Genomic DNA, 19,906 nt, shown 5'->3' with positions numbered 1-19,906 from the left:
TGATGGAGTAAGAGACAACCGAGACCAATTTTCATCCTTTTACTGAGGAGGAAAAAAATATTTAATATTTTTGTTGTATAAGGAATAGCGCCCACGGCAGGTCCTTCTACTCCAGACCTCAGCCCCACGCACTCCTGCTTTATAAAGCTATAGGACAGAGCAGAGTTGGAATGGAAAGAAAAGTAGGGTAGAAGACAACAGATAAATTGAAGGAAGCAGGGGGGTGCAGAAAGAATGACAACAGCCACACGTGTACCCAATACTTTTAGTCCCTGCAGCAACTCAGAATGATGGCAACCCAGTCCCTACACTGGCCAGTGAGGATGCAGGAGAAGATGTCCAACACTACGGGAGTGACAACAGAAGTCTGGGCCACAGCTAGTCAGGAGGAGCCGGAGGGAAGAGGGAGGACCAGGTTTTGCTACTTCCGTCACACAAGCTGGAAAACTCCCCTGCTGCCGGGGCCGAGGCACACCTACAGTCCACCCATTTTCTTGCCTCGCCACACTGTACATTCCTCCTCCTCCTGGAGAATTCAGACCCTGGCTAGACACTCCACTCCGGGATAAGGCCGAGCAGTCCTAGTTCTCTAGACTGCCTCTTTCACAAAGGTTGGATTAGGGTGGGTGAAATTGTGAAGATTTAAAAAATAAAACCCAGAGAAACATCAAAGCTGCCACCATGTAGCACCAGCGACCAGTTCTTCCACGGTTCTTCCCTGTCTTGTTGATCCCCTCCTGCAGAAGACAGCACAGCTCTGTCTTCCTCATGGAGTCTGCTGGCACCAGGTTATAACCTGGACGGTGGGGACTGTCTGCCTTAGGCTGGTTTGTGCAAGAGGGCCACCTTAGGTCTCCTTGAGGACATTTATCTTAGCACAGATCTTGAGGGCAGGACCCAGCTTGATATTCATGGCACTCATGAGATGTTCCTCTTTAAGTAATAAGAGGGCCTGTCCATCAATCTCCTGGGAACGAAACTCCTCTGCAATCTCTTGACAGCCTAGGAGGAAACGGTGGGGTATGTATGAGAAGCTACATGGTATGATCAAAAGTACTTGTCCTAAATCCAGTGATAGTGGCCCGAGATGGCAAGATATGGAAACAAAATGAAACCAGAGCAACTAGCTGTTTTTTAAAAAAAGCCAAGATAAAAGAACTAAGGTGTTCCACCAACTAAGCTGTTCAATTCAGATAACTTGAGGAAGGGAAGGGAGAGAGCAGAATATAGTATGTTTTCTTTGACACCAGCAAGAAAATCAGCCTTCATGCCATTTTTAAGGGCCCAAATTTCAGACAAAACAGCAGGGAGGGTAGGATGGTTTTCCTTTCTGGAGAAAACTATCCCTTGTCAAGTGCGTGTGTATACATGCTCAGTCCCGTCTGACCCCATGGACCATAGCCCACCAGGCTCCTATGTCCATGGGACTCTCCAGAGAAGAATAGTGGAGTGGGTTGCCATTTCCTTCTCCAGGGGATCTTTCCAACCCAGGGGTCGAACCTGTGTCTCCTGCATTGGCAGGCGGGTTCTTTACCACTGTGCCACCTGGGAAGCCTGTTAGCGGAGGACAGTCAACCTGGAAATATTGGGTAACCAGGCTGTGGACAAGTAACCCAAATAAATACCAAAAGCAGCACCTTCATCATACCATACTTAAGTCTCTACGTTTCCATTTACAAAGCCCTGTGGGATGGCCTCAAAAAAACCATAGGACAACAAAGCAATACAGGTGACCTGGGTTCTGGTGGACAGGCCCTTGATACCTTGTAGAGAAGCAATGAACTCATAGACCTCCTCTACGCTCCAGCGGCTAGGATTACTGGATAGGAACACAGGGTTGATGCCATGTAATTCTGGGGTGGGCGGAGCTGTGTTGGGATTCCCCAGGTCACGTTCTCCATGCCCTGCTCTCACGGATAAAGGCCCAGGAGATGTTGGAGAGAGTGCCTCATCATAACTGGAATTATCTGAACCCCGGCTAGAGTCCTCTTGACCCTACAAGAAAAACAGTGAGGTCATCAGTAAGCGTCATGAGGTCTCCCTCTCTCCCCCCACCCTGGGTTTGAGGCACAGAGGAAAAACTAATCTCAGCACAAGTAAAGTGCTCTGTACTTATGTGCAAATGCCCAAAGTCACTAGCCCACTCTCAAGTGCCTTTCAAGTGTGAACTGTGTCCCTCTTGGTTCCCCTCTTCTGCCAACAACTCCCCTAGATTTTCCCTCCTCTAACAAGGCATAAGGATTAACAGAAACACACAACAGGTAAATCAGGTGAGAAAAGACGAAAAGATCAGGATCTCGGAATCTAGAGTGATGTGATCCACGTGAAACCAGACTTCTGGTCTCACACTTTTCCCCCGGGGAAAGCAGCTGCTCTGCGGGGGAGCAGAAGGGAACAGGCCTGGTTTGCAGCATCGCGCCCCACGCTGGTGGCTCACTCGGTGGCGCTTGCCCTGGATCTTGGCACGGGCGATGTCCGAGGAGCCGCGACGGGGTCCGCGCCGGCGAACGCGGGCGTAGTTGGCTTCCTGAAATTCTTTCATTTTTTTCCTCTTCAGCCGGAATTGGTGGCTACAGCTCACATTATACCTGTGGGTCAGGGAACACACAGGTCAGGGGTGCTACTCTCCAAGACCGCCTTGCTCCCCTGCTCTACATGTGAACCAGGATTTTAGGGGCCGATTTGGGGAAGAGAATGAAGGCAAGGGAGATGTTAGCTCGGAGTCGTGAGCGGATCCTGGGGAAGGGGTGTCTGAGGGAGGAGGGCGAGACGGAAGCCTACTGTACCTCTTAGCGCAAGTCATGGAGCAGAATCTCTTGGAGCCGCGGAACTGCTCGGCAGGGGCGTACTTCCCACAGTACTCACACTTCAGGAGGTTCGCCTTCTTATCTAGCTCTGAAAACAAGGCAGCGCTGCAGGGCTGCGTGGGTTCCTGCTGCTGCTCAGGCCACCCTCAGGCCCAGCACTGGACTCTAATTACTCTCAGCGCTCCCCACCAAAGACCTACTCAGCCCGAGAATCCCGAAAACAAAGTTCAAAATCCAAAACCATAAAGACCTGTCCCTCAAGATGTCACAGTCTTCCTAACCTTAAGCCAGATGATCTCCATTTTAAGTGACTAATTTCTTCATAATTCGTAGTCTCATATTTGACTGCACTTTTCCACAGGAGAGAGGAACTAATTACTAATGCCTGGAAAGATGAGATTTCCGCCCCCACACACACACAGACACACAGACACAGCCTCCCCCCCCTACACACACACACACACACAGACACACAAGTTTCCAAAAGCAGGGGAGGGGAAAATGTAAACAAGACTCCTTAACATATATTACAGAATCTAAAATAATAAGAACTGGAAATTAAGAAATAGCCTGAATAGATTATCCTTTGAAAAACACATCCTTATAGTGTTTTACACTATATATAAACAGCTCAGCTTGAAAAACTTCCCCTTAACCATGGGAACAACGTCTGTGTGATTCTACGTATTCTGATGTAGATGGACTTAACATAATTCCCACTTAAAAGAGCTAATTCCTATTTTACGCTAAGTCCTCAAACACATCTCCATCAGCCTCATTCCTAGATGGGTCTCTAAATGAATACTCACCAGCAGATGGGCTGTCCCCACCCAAGGGACCACCCGACTGATTCTCATTCAGTCCTGTGGTGAGGCCAGTCTGCAGGGGCTTCTCAGACTCTTTCAATAACTGAGAACAGCCCACCTGTTCCAGAAAAAGGTGAGTTACATTAGCCTAACTCCTTTCTCTATAGCTTTCCCCATCACTTCTCACCACCACGTCTTTGCCCGGATCTCAGAGTTAATGGCCAAGTCCGACGCAGACAGAACCATTTTCAATATGGCAATCTAGAGTCTCTAGTTGGCTTTTTTCAGATAAGCTGCTGGGGAAGGGGGTCCTACCCCAGCTCCCTATTTTGTCCTTTTCCTTCCTAAATTGCAGGGAACACACTAGGAGGCAAGAGACCTGTGTTCTAAGTCCTGGTTCTGCAACTCATGGTATCCTGAAAAGTCTCTCAACTTCTCCACCACAATTTTCTTCACTATAAAACAACCTAATTAGAGACTTCCCTGGTGGTCTAGTGGTTAAGACTCCAAGCTCCCAATGCAGGGGGCCCAGGTTTAGTCCCTGGTCAGGGAACTAGGATCCCAAATGCTGTACAATGCCCGAATGCTGTACAAAGGGGCCCCAAAACAAACACAAAAAACAACCATGACAGCCTTAAAGGTCACTTTTTTCCTTTGCTTCTCCTCTCCCCACTATTTTCAGTTCCTGGTCTACATAGTCTTTCTTCTTCTCTTCCCTTCCTTCTTCATAGCTAATCCTACAAACAACAGAACTGAACTGTTCTCTAATAATGAAATAGTTCTAAGCCTTCTGAGTCTCTGGAGTTTGAAAAGACAACCCACCAGACCAAGTCCCCACATGAAAGCCCCACCTTCTGGCCCTGCCCTCACCGGGAAAGGCTCTGCTCCTTCCTGGATAACAAAGCCTTCGATGATGTGGGTGAGGATCTGGGGCTTCACAATGGCCTGGGGGGGCTTGGAGTCACCCATCTGTCTGGACACCATGGCCAGTGAAGGAGGGGGCGCTGATGGGGCGGGAGCCAAAGCTACAATGTCACTGCTCAGGGTGTTAGCGTTCGCGCTGGTCACTGGCTCAGCTTTATCTGGAAAATAAACACAAGATTAAGGAACAGGGAGGGGATGACCTAAGTGAGCCAAGGATGAGCCAAGCCAACCTGATCCTCACAGTAACACATGTTCCTCTTTGATCAGTCATCCTGGCTTCCTCGTGTCCAGGTCTCATCCACCAAGTTCAGGCCCACATTCTAATGAATCAGACTGAACTCGTAGCCCACTCAGAGCTTTCCTCTCATTTCTGTGCACTCTGGCAGCCCTGCAAAAGTCCGTTCCTCACCTCCAAGACTGCCCTTCTCCTCCATGGCCTTCGGGCTCTCTACCACTGGAGATGTCTTCACGGGAATCATTGAACTCAATGTGGAGACGTCATCTCGCTCCTCCTCAGACTCAGCCTTGCGCTTTACAGCCAGTGTCTGGGGTTTGCCCTATAAAGTGAAGAACAGGAAGGAAAATAAGATTTATGAGCAAAGGATAATGAGGAAACTCAATTACTCCCACGCTGTCTGAGAAAATTTTCTTAGTTCTAGATTCCCCAATGTATCTATGTCCCATGGTACAGTAAAATTTCTGGTCATTCCCAAGAAGTATAATTTCTACATCAAGACAAAAGAAAATCCAACATTATTTAGTTCTGACCTAGACCTGGAGACCCAGGTTTATCACAGCCCAACCGAGAATTGTTGTTTTTTTAAAGATTGATTTTGGTGGTTAAAGCTGTATCTTAATATAACTCAGTATAGATCCCAAAATACAGAATTTCAGTAGCACATGTAGGAGTATGAAATTCAGGTATCATATATGTTGATGTCTCTCTCTTACGAAAGACTGAATACATGCCAGGATCTTAACCATCCATTAAACTCTCTCTTACAAAAGCAGCACTAATATCCTAACCCTGTCACCCTTTACTCCCTTCTGAAATTGAGCTCCGGTCCCCTTGAGGATGCCGTGTGCTCAGTCACAGGGCGACACTCACCGGCAAGTGGACAGACTGCATGTAGAAGGCGGCAGGGACCTGGGCCACCACGGGCGAGGAGGTGGTCGCCCCGCCCTTCACCACGTGCGCCGTCCCCTGCACAGGGGCCAGGGTCATCCCTGAGGCCAACGTGGGCGGGCACTCCTGCAGCGCACCCGGGGCCTGGGATGAAGGCGGCGAGGAGGCCAAGTGGGCCTGGCCCGGCGGCACTGTGCCTGGCATCCCCCGGGAAGTGGGGACAGCAGCTGCCAGCTGGGCCAGCCCCAAAGCCTGGGCCTGGGCTGTACCCGGCTGCCGGGTGCCCACCACTTGCACGGGGATGTGGGGTGGGGGCTGCTGGGCAGCGGACATCTTGGCAGCCCCTAGCTGAGGGGGCTTGAGAGGGGCTGCCGGTGGTTTGGACTGAATGGGGATGGGGGGCTTGGGGGCGGGGTCTGGCGGCAGGGACAGCGGTGAAGACTGCAGCATGGGCTGGACGACCAGGGTCTGGGCTGGCTGCTGGGACGGGGACGGCGGGACCGGCTGGGTCGGGGGGCCCGGCGGAGGCTGCGGGGCAGTGAGGGTGGTGGCCTGCTGCTGCTGCTGCTGCTGCTGCTGGGCCAGCTGGAGGTGCGTGGCCGTGTGCAGAAGCTGGGACTGGCGGTGCGGGAACTGCTGCTGGTGGTGGATGGCGATCTGCTGCTGGATCACCACCTGCTTCTGCTGGAGGTGGATCTGCTGCTGCTGCTGAATCAGGGAGTGGGGCTGGATCTGCGTGTAGGTGGCTGTGGGAACGAGCCCCCGGAGGCACAAAGGGAAGGGAGAGCAGCCATGAGCAACATCATCAAAGGCGCTAAGTCAAAGCAGCCTTCCACGGTTTACCTAGTTGTAGACTCAAACGGCAAATAGAAAGCGAGCTGGAGGGGCCTGACAGGCCACCTGGTTTACACTCTTTCCTCCAAATCAGACATTACCATCTCCAGCCTTAAAGATGTCAGGGTAAGACCACCTTTGCTCAAGCATGTAACAGTCCTCAGTAATTTCTTGCATTTATCTAACTTTTTTTTTTTGCTTTACTTAAATCTTGTTACTTGGCACTCAGCAAGTAATGGGCCCACAATGGTGGACCCATCGCCTTCATGATTAGATTCTTTTCCTCAAGTGCGAAGTCCACACTTCATTTGTTTTTACATCCCTAGAACCCAGCCCAGGGCCTGATACACGAGAAACACTTAACAGTACTGAAAAAATAAATGTCCACAAAGGTAAAGATACCAACATCTTCCCATGATTGTCTCGGGTCTCCACGATTCAGTTTAGGTGACCACCCATGAGAAGTTTTAAGAGTCAGCAGCTGTGGGATCAGACTTGACCCAGTTCCCTCCACTGTAAACTGGAGATGTGATCTCCCCTGCTTCACACCCTACCATGGTGCCCAGAGAATATGTGTGACATGAAAGCACTTTGGTATTACAAGTGCCATAGTTTGTAAAGTGCCATACTAGGTGTTAGTAAAACAACTGATAAGTAACTCTTACATTTGGGGAGTACATTATTCAAATATGCAACACTTAAAGAACTAGAAACAAGGAAGCAAAAATAAATACTACCAGATACGGTACACACATCTAACTCTATCCAAAGCCTGAAAGCAAGCACTACCCTGGGTTATTACTATTATTTATTCTTTTTAATCCTTACCATCCTTACCTTCAATACAGCTGATCACAAATTGGACTATATTAAAGCAGGGATCTATCTGCTCACCCTAAGTACTCGAAGGCACACTGTCTTCGCTCTATGCTGCCAACTGACCAACAGTAAATGTGTGAGGAGAGAACTCAAAATTGTAAGCTCCATGAGCAGAAAAGTCTGTATTTCAATGATGTATCCCAGTACCCTCCCTAGAACAAAGCAAGCTATTCAAAAAGAACTGAGTGGGGACTTCCCCGGTGGTAGTTAAGATTCCACCTTCCAATGCAGGGGACACAGGTTTGATCCCTGATCGGGGAACTAAGATCCCATATGCTTGGGACTATTTAGACTGTGCACCACAACTACAGAGAAGCCTGTGCACAGCAATGAAGAACCAAGTACTACAACGAAGACTGTAGCACTTAGCTGCATGCTGCAACTAACACTCAAAACAACCAAATTTAAAGAAAAAAAAAAAGACAAGACCCTAGTGAATGAAAAGGGTAGAGGGAGTAAATTGAAGAAGTCGGGACCTAAGGAGCAGAGGACAAGGCAACTTGTAAACTGACTGCTGCCTGGCGGAAACAGACAAGATCCCTCTCTGCTACCTGTCGTCCTGTCTCCTAGACTAATAGGAACAAGGTTGATGTGATTCTTTCCTTCCACTATTTCAGGACCAAAACGACCAAGAAGGGCAAAGACACGTACCCTGAAGATGTCAAGCTAGCCCCGAGGGAATAAGAACACTATGGGAGGAGACAGCGTACCTGAGCTAATGAGGGTCTGGCTGGGAGCAGGAGTGGCGGTCCGGGTGAGGTTCATGCCCACGTTCTGCTGACCAGCCCCATCTGCTTCTGCTTTCTTGGCCGCTGCACTTTCTGCTTCTGTCTGGCTGCCCTGACTCACAGTCACTGCCTGGGCTGCAGGCAAGGGCTGCACCACTCCAGTGCCCTTCCTGGGGCAGCTCCCACCACCACCCATTCCTGAGGAAGGTAACTGCCCCAAGCCCCCAGGAGCCTGGCCGCCTCCTCCAGGACCCATGGACCCTGGGATGCTAGTCCCACTGCCTCCACTAGCTTGACTAAGGTTGAGGGACTGGCCTGAGGCCCCAGAGGAAGCCTGAGCCACCGCAAGGGCCTGGCTAGAAGCCTGGGAGAGGCTGGAGACAGGGGAGGCCCCAGGAGGGATGGCCTTCTGAGCAGAGCCTTGCATTTGGGGTCCTTGGGCGGAGGCCTGCTGGTTCCTGACGGCCAAGTTCTGCACCTGAAAGATAGGAAGCAAAAGGCAGACTGAGAAACTGGGAGAGCAAGGGGCACTAAAGTGAAAGATTACCATGACTGAGTCAGAAACAGTGACGACAGCTACAGATATTCCACGGCCCCCCTCAGCTGTACCCTCACCTGTACAAACACAGTGAAGGCCTTCCCTTGAGAGGAGCTCTCAAGTCGTATCTGATTCTCAGTCTTCTTCATTCACTATCAAATCTGTCATCATGTTTGGTTATTTTATTCTTTCAAAATGTCTCAGACCTTCCCTTTCTTCCCCATTCATTCATTCAACATCTACAAATCACCGACTATGCTGCAGGTACCACACTGGATACTGGGAATGCAGAGACAAAAGACACAAGCCTCTGCTTTTAATGAGTAATTTCTACCCAAGAAAACAAGAAAACCAAGTTACACCATGCACAGATATGCAACCAGCACTAGGGGAGGGCAGAGGAGGAAGAGTAGTAACTCAGACTAGGGCGTGAGGGGAGACATTCTAACACAGGCGATGTCTGAGCTGAGAACCAACAGGGTGTGAAGACACAGGTAACAACAGTGCAAGACCACTGAGCCAAGAAAGAGCACCGTGTTTTTGGAAATGATAACTATCTCATTATGTTTGGGGCAGGCTGGAGGGAGTGGCAAGAAATGAAGCTGGGCACGTAGGCTGAGGCTAGAAAGAGACCAGATCTTGAAGGGCTTGGAATGTTAAAATAAGAAAGTCCCAGCACCGAGCACAGTGCCTGACAGACTGCAAGTGGTCCAGTGTATCAACGGAGAGAAGGGATGACGAGCTCTTAATAAATCACAGGAAGCCACTGAAGAATATTCATCAGAAAGACCACGATCAACTCTATCGTCGAAACCATTCTTTTAAACACTGCTGATGAAAGTGTAAATGAGCACAGCCACTCTGGAAAACAATTTGGCATTTTGTCCTAAAGTTGAATATTCATACACGCCCTAACCCAGGAGTCCCACAAGTGCTCGCTGTAAACAATGGGAGGCATGTGTAAGAATGGTCACAGCAGCACTAGTCACCCTAACAAAAGCCTAAAAACCAACCAAATGGCCACAGTCAGAAGACAGGATGAATGAACTGCAGTATATTCACACGATGAAATATTACATGGAAATCAAAACAAAGTACAATGACACATGCAACAATACAGGTGGATTTTGATAATAAGTTATTTAATGAAGGCATTCCCCAAAGGATTATATACAATATAAGTACCTTATAGATTTAAACACAAATTTATATTATATATATATCCACATAGTATCTGGAACTTGCTTCTAAATAATCCACAGATGAAGGGAAGGTGCCTGGAGAAATTGACCACATGTCAATAAATGCTGAGTTTGGATGGCTAAGCACTTACAGATTCATATTTCTTTCTGTTTTTGTATATGTTTGAAATGTTCCACATTAAAAAGAACATTTTAGAAATATAGTAAAGGCAGTAAAACTATACAAAAAGGGTTACAGGGAAGCATGAATCAGAACGGCCGTCACCATGGATGAGTAGGGGTAGGCAGTGGAGCTCCATCTGGAGCTAGGGGTGGCTTATTACATGATTAAAACTTACAGAGTAAATGTTTTAAAAAGTAGACCATAAATGAACCATTGATGAGAGGATGCCATGAGTCAAGGATTATTATGATTCATCAAATTCTGTAGGCCAGAGGTACAATTAAAAATAATGTTAGGGAAGTTTGTGAGAGAATGGATATATGTATATGAATGGCTGAGTCTCTTTGCTGCTAACCTGAAACTATCACAACAGATGTTAATAGGCTGTATTCCGATACAAAATAAAAAGTTTTTTTTAAAAAGTAACAATGTATATCATCTTATCCTGATAGTACAATGGGAGAGGATTAGAAGCAGATAAGGCTGAAATCAAGAGGCCAGTTAGGAAACCAGTACAGTAATTCAGGAGAAAAATAAAAGAACCCAAATTCAGACAATAGTAATAAAGAAGAGAACTAATAGCTTCCGAGAGAGATTTACAAAAATCATCAGGACTGGGTACTGGGCCACTTACATATTACCTGGCAATTATGAAGTTTTTTCTAATCCGCTTCCTTCCCGTCATGGCTATTTAAAACTTTCCTCCTCTCCCTGCACCTCTGAACCACTTCCTCTTTCCCCTCTCACTGTTCACTCCCACAGAGATGATAAAACCACATCTGGTCCCACCGCCAAACCTGGCCCTGTACCTCCATAAGCCCCCATCATTTACCCCTCACCCCGGCCACCTTCTCTCCTTCCTCCTATCAAAGGCTTGCTGGGCTCAGGATCTCATTCCCTCCTCAATTCTTTCCTGTCCCTTCATTCACCTCTCCTCTGCTGGCTCCCTCCCACCGCCAAGCCTGAACCCCCTCCCCAAGCCCAGCTTTAGCCTCCTCTCCTGTTCCTACATTCAAGGCTGAGGAATGTCGCCTGTCTGATCACAAAGAGAGCCAAACTCTTAAACACTCACTGTGTCCAGGCACAGTTCAAACACTTACACACATCAACTCACTGAGTCCTCACAACATACCCCGGGACAAGTATTTTATAATGGCTATTTAATAGACAAAGAAATTGTGGCAAGAAGATGTTGGGCCATTTGCAGGGGTCACAGTAAGTCACAGAGTTGGAATTGACCCTAACGAAGATTCACACTTTCAACCACTACTCTGTCCGTCCACAGACCGACACACAAACATCTGATGAATAGCTGTATAAGTGAAAGAACGGCTGTGAAAGCAGGTTCTACCTCATCCTGACCCCCAACCCTACTACTGTAGTCTAAACCAAAGACCGTATCTGTAACTGACCCCAACAGTTTCTTGGCAGGTTTCCTCATTTCTCTTCCTTCTCCAGGCACAGGCTCCGAAATCAGTCTTTCTCAAGTAGTTTCCTGACCTTCTTAATCTGCTGTTCAAGTCAGCAGTGCCGCTGCTACCTACAAAGTCACGTGGCTTTCAGACGTGTCCTTAACAATGCCCTTTCCTGCCACAGGCTTGTTGTCTCCACTCATCTCCAACTCACAGTCACGTATCTGAGTCAGGCTTTGACACATGCTATTCTCTCTCCAGTGTTCATGCTACTCCTAATCAAATGCCACCCATCCTTTAAGAATCTGCTCAAGTTCACTGAAATGCAGAGCTCCATGTTTACTTGCTGACTGATAAAAACTAAAAGAATGAAATAAGTACCACGAGACCCCAGTCTGTATGCCATGCAAAAGCAGCTAAAACATTGCTCTCTCTATATCTATTTTTGTTTGAGATAAGGCACAGGAAACACAATGGTAAGGAAGATTATACTGGGAACCTTTAGGAGAAACAGACTGCTGAAGGTTGAAAGCTACAGTAACTCATAGAGAAGAAATCAAGTGTTCTGCCAGCAACTCAGCTTGATGTCTGTCTAACCAGAATTCCCTCCACCATCCCTTATCTTCCAGAGAGTACTGCAAGAAGAGGGAACTAGGACTTTCTGAATAAAACTGAGCTACAGAGGGCTAAGAGGAGGGCAGGGACGCCGGTCCTGTGTTAAGAATAAGGCTTCCCTGGATGAGGGGAGTTTGGCGGGAAAATGGATACACATATATGTATGGCTGAGTCCCTCTGCTGTCCACCTGAAATTACCACACCATTATCAGCTATAATTCAATATAAAATAAAAAGTTTTTAAAAAAAAAAAAAAGGAGGTGGCTTCCCATATCCACAGGGCTGTTTTCAGTCAAGTCTACTTCCCTTCCTATTTCAAATAACTAAAAAGGTGTAAGGGATTCAAGTTCTACAGAAATTGAGGGAGGGGAAAAAAAAAAGGATTTTGAAAAGTGGTAATGGGGTGGAAGGGTGGTCCCTGGTCCGAGGCCACTCCATTCGCCCTCCCCAGGGCCCGTCCGCAGGTCGAGTGGTCGCCACTGACCTGATCGGCATCTGTGTGGACTCCAGGAGACTGAGCAGATGGCGCCTCCTGCTGGACTGCAGCCACCGCCCCGTTAGGCATCAGGATGAGTTGGGAGGCTAGAGGCACATTCCGGCCCAGGGTCCGGTTTACCTGCAATAGGTTTCCCAGCTGTGGCTGGCAAGGAGAGGAGGAAGAGGAAGAACAGAGGAAACAGAACAAGAGAAAGAGGAGACAGACAGAAGAAACGGAAGGGAAGGACCACAAGACAAAATAAACAGAAGATACGAAACCGCTAAGCCCTGCCCCTTTCCATACCAACCCAGGAGACCCTCATCCTCCGCGTGCGATGAATCATCCGAAGAAAACCTGGAACGTGTATAAACTACACACTGACAACAAAGAATCAAACATCAAAGAGGCTGAGACAATGAGGAGTTGGGGGCAGGGTTTATATATACTACGCAGACAGGCCAAGAGGTGACACTTAGGATTTGTGCACGTGAGCCATGGCTTTAAAGATCAGACTGTATCTGGTGCAAATTTCTTTAATACTGAGGTGAAATCTTCTAACTTAGGATCTCAATTGTTTGCAAGCTACCTGTGAACACTGAACGTCACGTCTAGAGGTAAGTCAGGCATAGGAAGCAGATCAGCTTGTCCTAAAACATCTGGGTAACCATGACGACACGGGCTTCCCTTGTGGCTCAGTTGGTAAAGAATCCGCCTGCAGTGCGGGAGACCTGGGTTTGATCACTGGGTTGGGAAGATCCCCTGGAGAAGGGAAAGGCTACCCACTCCAGTATTCTGGCCTGGAGGATTTCATGGACTGTACGGCCCATGGGATCACAAAGAGTCAGACAAGACTGAGTAACTTTCACTTTCAACCATGATGCCATAAAACAGCTTCCACTCTGGGAAATTCCCTGGTGGTCCAGTGGTTAAGACTCAAGCCTGGGTTCAATCCCTAGTTGGGGAACTAACATCCCAAAAGGTGCACGGTGCAGCCAAAAAAAAAAAAAAGGCTTTCACTCAACAAGTCAGAGAACAATTGTGCCCCTGGGACAAGGGTGGCTGTGGCTTACCCGCAGATACATCTGGGCCTGGGACTGGTTGAGGGGTGGGGAGGTGGTGTTCCCCAGTAGCACAGATTGGGTCAAAGTGGTAGCACTGGGAGAGCTCACACTCTGGGACCGGCTGATGAGCTGGGCGGCCGACGTGGTGGCCAGATTGATCTGTGTGGTACAGAAGGGAACCAGGATTAAGGATGGGGGAAGAGACACAAGGAAATACACATGACTGACAAACTCAGAGTGACACCAGCAAAAGCAGAGTATCTCACGTTCAGAGAGTCAGGAAGAAATGAACACCTTACCATCCACACCTGTCATCCTGGCCTCTGAAGGCTATCAGCAAAGTACAGAAACCGGGCCCTAATCACCAGTGTAAGAGCTGAGGAGCAAAGGACGAAATGGAACAGATTCTACTTCTCAGTCAAGGGTCCAGCGATTAGCCCTTGGGACCCTTTGATTCCTCCTGCCCAGGATTTTCTTCCTCCTTAAGACACCTCTACAGATCCACGCTGGTTATTCTCCCTTTTACTGATATTCTCTACACATGATCAGTAAATACCATCAATGGTGCAATAAACACTCTCAGATCAGTGGCACAAAGTATTGAATTGGCCAAAAAGTGCACTCAGGTTTCCTGAAATATCTTACAGAAAAATCTGAATGTTGGCAAACCCAAGAATTTAACTGAAAGACACAGACCCAGGGAGGAAAGCCCCTCGGTGGGGACAGGCAGTACTCACGGAGGCCTGGGTGGTGGAGGTCTGCTGCTGTGCAGTGCTGGTGTTTGGGGAGCTGGCCTGCCGACTGGCAGCAATTGTGGCCTGTTAGGGGGCAAAGAAGACAAGGGAGAGCAGAGACAACGAAGGCAAAGGCTCTGAATCTTCCAGGGACAAATCACAGGCACAAAATATAACTGAGATTTCAGGTAAGAGCAATGACCCTCTACTATGGAGCAAGGACAACTGTGTTCATTATGTTAATCACCCTCATATTACTACATATGCTAACCCCATGACTCCCACATAACCCGCCAAGGGCAGTAGGCAGCCCGTGTTCTTTCTCCCGCTTTCATTTAGCTGGAAGAACCGTTGGTCAGGTCACATCAGGAGTCACTGCTAAGTCCAGCCCAGAGCTGCCCAATCGAAACAAATGTAAGGTGAGCCACCTGTATCATTTTCTAATATGAACCTTTTTCAAAGGGTGAAAAGAAATAGGAGAAGTAAACTTTAAAAATTTACTTTATTCAAGCTGATCTGTCTCATTTTAACATGTACCAACATAAACGGACTACTGAGCATTTTCAAGCTAAAAAGTCTCCGAAATCCAAAATCTTCTCCCATACCTCCATCTGGACTAGCTGCATTTTTTTTTTTTTAAAAAGGAGATGGATTTTCTAAAATATGTGACTGGGTCCCGTCTTAGTTGTGGTACTCATAGTCCTCATCCCCCGCACTGCAGGGCAGAATCTCAACCACTAGACCACCAGGGAAGTCCTAGACTAGCTGTATTTTAGTGCTCACAGCTGCCTGTGGCTAACGGCTACTACACTGGACAGTGCAGGGCTAGCACACAGTCGTGCTACGTCTAAAAGGCAGTTCTCCCATGGTTCTTACTGTGAGCCCACACGCTGAGGTCCACTCATCCTCCTGAGTTCACAGGAGGCACAGGACACTGTCCCCAGCCTGGCTCAGTGGAGGGTGTAGCGTGTCCCGACCCACCTGTACTGCCTGTCCCCTCCCTCCTGGGCCAGCTGGCTGCTGACCTCTCACCTGCTGGACGGCAGCCAGGCTATGCAGCTGGGCATTGCTGAGCTGCTGCTGGAGCATGAACTGGTGGAAATACTGAGCCGCGTTGGGCTGACGCTGCAGTGCCTGCAGAGCCTGGGGAGAAAGAGAAGGGAATCAGTCCACTGGGGATGAACCACTCCTGACTCCTGTGCTGTGGAAATCACTGGGATCCTGGGAAAGGGACACATGGGGAGGAGAGAAACAAAGGAAAAGATGGGTGTCCGGTTAGCCTGTTGACATCTGATATGTCCTTTTTTATATTAGAACCCGTGAGTTCATGTAGTCCTTAAAAAGTAGGGACACAATTAATTGAAAAATACAGCAGTATAATCTCAAATGAACTTGTATTTCCCAAAATGGAATCTGGAAATATCTGATATAACAAAGAATTAGGACTAAACTAGTTGAAAATAAATAGAATGTTGATTAATGTAAAGAGAAGAAGAAAATAAAAGACCATATTCTGGGGACACATTAAAGGTGATAGAGCCCTGTTTGTGTGTGTGCTCAGTCGTGTCCAACTCTTTTAGACCCCATGGACTACAACCTGCCAGGCTCCCCTGTCCATGGAATTCTCCAGGCAAGAATACTGGAGTGGGCTGCCATTTCCTTCTCTAGGGGATCAACCCAGGGATCAAACCCGCGTCTCTTGCATCTCCTGCATTGGCAGGATGATTCTTTACCACTGAGCCACCTAGGAAGCCCAACAGGGCCCTAAAGGGTTGAAGATGATGAAAAATAGAATAAACAGTGACTATGAAAGGCTGTATCAGGTAAAATTTTCAAGTAACTGGAATTTTTAAACATCTACAGTATAATGCTAACACGTGTTTATAAAGACAGTATCAGTAATTCAGTTTTGGTGTTAACTTCAAAGCCAAACTGCATTCCCTTTTTTTCTTTCCAGGAGCCAAAATAGTTGAGGTTCTTAACTTCCACTACCCACAGTGATTTTCAAGAAAGACCCAAAAATAATAACCTGACAATCCTTGAAGAGAAATGGTTAATGAGAATCTAGCAACATGAACTGAATGATATAAAAACCTTAAAGACTGATATCTCGTTCTGCCTGCTTGCTCAAACTGTTGTAAACCCCAAAGGTCCTCAGACCTGGAAGAGACCTTTGTCATCACCTGATCGGACTCACCCAGTTTGCTGGAAAGAAACCAAAGGTGATTATCTTCCTGCATCCTTGCCTACCCCAAGCCAGTGCTCACAGACCCTCAGTGCTGAGCCTCACCTGCACGGCCTGCCGTTCATACAGTGACATTTGAGCGATCTGGGGCCGAGAGCTGCCCCCAGAGCCGGAACTCCCATTGGTGGAGTTGGAGTTCTGTTCACTCTCAGTCTCCATGGTAGAGGTCCAGGGTCCCCACGGCTGGCGCTGACTCCAGACCTAGATGGAAGCAGCAACAGGTTAAAATGTGCACCTGATCTCAAATGACTATTTCATGTTACTATTGATTCAAGTTACCTAAGAACCTTCCTTTTCTTCCAGAAGCCATGATTGCTCTGTTTTAATAACGACCAAATCTTCAATACACTTATAACCATATCTTCCCCACACCATCTTTTGAAACTAAGCGATGTCTCAAAAGAAACAACTTTTACATATTCCCTCCTGGCTGTCATTAAATAGAAAATGGCCTGAATGTAAGATGGTTCCTTATAAGAGTAAGGCTACTTTATATCTCCATCACACTCTTAAATAGTTTAAAATCGTCCCATTTAAAACTTACTGTTACCTCATTTTTATCTGCATATGCAACATCATTATCTGCCTCACCTTAACAATGGCCACCCTGTACTGAGAAGTCACTAGGCGCTTCCTCTCACTGGGCTAGGCTTCCATTATTTATCAGCGCTTTATGGTAAATACAATTATCTTCACTCTTCAATTGTGGAAATGAGGTTTTCAGAGGTTAAGGAAGTAGTCCTAGTTAAGTATCAAATCTTTACACTAGGATACAGGTCTTCAAACCAAAAACAATCTGTAGTTAAGGCCGTGTCACTCACTTCGAGTACCCATTGTCTTCATTCCATGGAGGAGGGACTTATGTTACAGAAAGACCAAAGCAACACAGAAAGTCATAAAACTGGGAGATAGAAGAGCTAACCTATAGCCCATCTCACCCAAAGAACTGCAAGGCTGGAGCTGGGGCTACTAGTAACACCTTGGCCATGTTACTTTATCTTCTTATACCTCAGTTCCTCTGGATGCAGAGAAGGCTTCCCAAGTAAATATAACACATCATTGTAACAAATGACTTACAGGTATTAAACATAGTAAAGACAGCAATCAAATCTTCAAGAAAGTAAGATTCAACGTTTCAGTCCACTAAAGTAGCCAGAATTTATCCTCTGGGGTCTACTCTAAAATTTGCAAAGAACATGTGAAAACATTGCTAAGAACACAGCAAAGAAACAGATGAGAAGTAAGAAGAAACATGCCATCAAAGCAGCATTAAATGACAATAAGCTTCTTTGGTTCTTTCTTTTTTTGTCCCTTCTTTTGCTAAACTATTTTTTCTCTACTTCTGAGGCATGGAGAAGCCATTGTAAATATCAGGTCAGCACAGCAATTTGGTTTAGGAATGTAAACATCAAATCAGAATATCTGCTAAGGTGTGTCGATAGTTTTACTCAGGTGAATCCATTTTAATGATACCATCCAAAACAAAGAAAGTAAATAAAATCAAACTGCTTGGCCTTGGAAATTAGAGTTGGGGAGATTTCTTACAGGTCCATTCCCAGTTATAATCTGATTACATCCTTATCCTCCAAGAATTCAGTTGTTCAGGAAGAGCAAATGTCACTGCAAACATGGATATAACCCATGAAGAACATAGGAGAAATCACACTGGCTTCAAGTCTAGTCTGTCTTCACCCCACATCTTTTGCCAAAATATCAACACACTAAACAGATACAGACCCATGAATCCTCATTATCAGCATGCGGAGGAAAGAGTGGGTAAGCATTAGAGGCAGCACAGCATAGTTGTATAGATGACCGACTTAGTTCACTAGACTCAGAGAGAGGAGACCCCCTTTACTAGCTAGAGGGGACATGAATTCCCTTCGTAGATGAAAAGGCTAATAAACTATATGATCCCCATCTCCCCCCAAAATGGAAGTCTTAATAATTTTTCAGGTTGTGAAACAGAAAAGAGCTGGAAAGAGACCAGCTTAAAGTCTTAAACAAAATCAGGAGAAACTGTCATCAAAACCAGGATTCCTGGATCCCAGGCACACAAATCTATTCATTTGTGCTCAGTGTCGGGACTGTAAAATCAAATACAGAAAATGAAGAACACAGAAAGTCTGGGAGGCACAGTCAATTTAAATTTTCAGAATTTAACTGGAAGAGAAAGCATGAAAAGCTGAGCCATAGAGGTCCCCGGAATCACGAAACTGGGGTCATCCTGAAAGATAGTATTTGGGGGTGTGTGGATGGGTTGGAGCAAATCTTTGGAAAGGAGCTAGAGGAAGATAATGAAGTGGACCAGGTACCGGGCCTCCTGAGCCAAGAGTTGGAGGAAATCAATTTCCCCAAGCATGAAACTCTTGTCTCTCAGCAAAGATGGGGCACAGATAGGAAGGGGGCGGGAGAAGGGGATGGGTTCGGGGTAGACTATGCCACAGAAATGGAAGCCATCTGAAGAATAGGGGAGTAGACGCCCCCAGGGGTCCTTGTATCTAGAACCTAGATGAGAACGAGTTCCCAAGAGGAATCAAACCCACCGGGAGAAGGGGGGCTCACGGAGCGGTGGTGCCAGGAGTGAACCGACCCCAAGTGAGCGGAGAAGTGTGCTTACTGATAGAGGGGAGACAGGCAGGGGGGAGACAGAAATCGAGGAACTGGGGGGCTGAGGAACCCAGGGGACCAGAAAAAAGCAGAGAGAGAACTAGACGGCACGCTTGGATGGGAGAGCCAAAGTCAGAGGAGGGAAAATGAATGAGAGAAGGAGGGGTCAGGAGCAACTAGGGTGACGGACGGACAGCAGTGAGCACAGCGAAAATGAATAGAAGAGCGAGAGGCTCGGGCGGCGGAGCGAAGGACCGCAGGGCAAGCGCCAGAGGTAGGCAGGGAAAGACGCCGGGGGAGGTACCTGGGGCGTTCCACAGCCCGCGGCGGCTGCAGAAACATCCCCGCGCGGCCAAGCCCCCGGAGGTCCTGCCCCTGCCCCGCCGCGGCCGCCCGCTTACCTCCGCGCCTGGCTCCGCACCCGGGCGCTCCCGGGATAGGGGGTGGGGGGCGTCCACCTCACGTGCCGGGGTCCCCGGGCGCCGGGCCGGGCGGGGGGCGCGTTCGGCCTCCGCGGCGGGCTCCCCTCGCCTCCTCCCCTTCCTGGAGGGGCGGGGGCGCCGAGGGCGGGGTGGGAGGCGCCCGGCGCGGCCGCGGCTCCCCGCCCCTCCCGCCGCTCCGGGTGCCGGCCGGCCGCGGCTCCGCCAGGACTCCGGGGCTCGCTCCGGGGCCTGTCACTTCCTGCCGGGCGGAGAGGGTGGGGGCGGCAGGCCGGGGGCTGCGGGCCCGGCTGGAGGAGGGGGC

General features: G+C 48.1%; 1 protein-coding gene across 4 annotated transcripts; it reads right to left on the bottom strand.

Annotated features, from left to right (window-relative positions):
• Positions 1-28: 28 nt before the first annotated feature.
• Positions 29-19,694, bottom strand: PHC1 (polyhomeotic homolog 1). Of its 4 annotated transcripts, XM_043440093.1 has the most exons (15): positions 19,564-19,694; positions 16,598-16,753; positions 15,340-15,450; positions 14,311-14,391; positions 13,583-13,732; positions 12,519-12,674; positions 8,087-8,582; positions 5,646-6,409; positions 4,947-5,094; positions 4,484-4,695; positions 3,617-3,731; positions 2,787-2,895; positions 2,438-2,588; positions 1,764-1,995; positions 29-1,002 (listed from the first exon to the last, which is right to left on the bottom strand). In XM_043440093.1, the coding sequence occupies exons 2-15, from the start codon at positions 16,709-16,711 to the stop codon at positions 848-850; spliced, it is 2,994 nt and encodes a 997-aa protein (XP_043296028.1). In that variant the 5' UTR covers positions 16,712-16,753; positions 19,564-19,694; the 3' UTR covers positions 29-847. The 4 variants fall into 4 exon arrangements, with proteins under 4 accessions (XP_043296028.1, XP_043296030.1, XP_043296031.1 ...); XM_043440095.1 differs by lacking the exon at positions 19,564-19,694 and having other exon boundaries at positions 12,519-12,668; XM_043440096.1 differs by lacking the exon at positions 19,564-19,694 and having other exon boundaries at positions 12,519-12,650.
• Positions 19,695-19,906: the final 212 nt, after the last annotated feature.

The sequence above is a fragment of the Cervus canadensis genome, chromosome 21 (assembly GCF_019320065.1).
Source record: "Cervus canadensis isolate Bull #8, Minnesota chromosome 21, ASM1932006v1, whole genome shotgun sequence".
Classification (NCBI taxonomy): Eukaryota; Metazoa; Chordata; class Mammalia; order Artiodactyla; family Cervidae; genus Cervus; species Cervus canadensis.
Note: the sequence above shows the minus strand (reverse complement) of the source record. Positions and strands in the feature narration are given on the sequence as shown.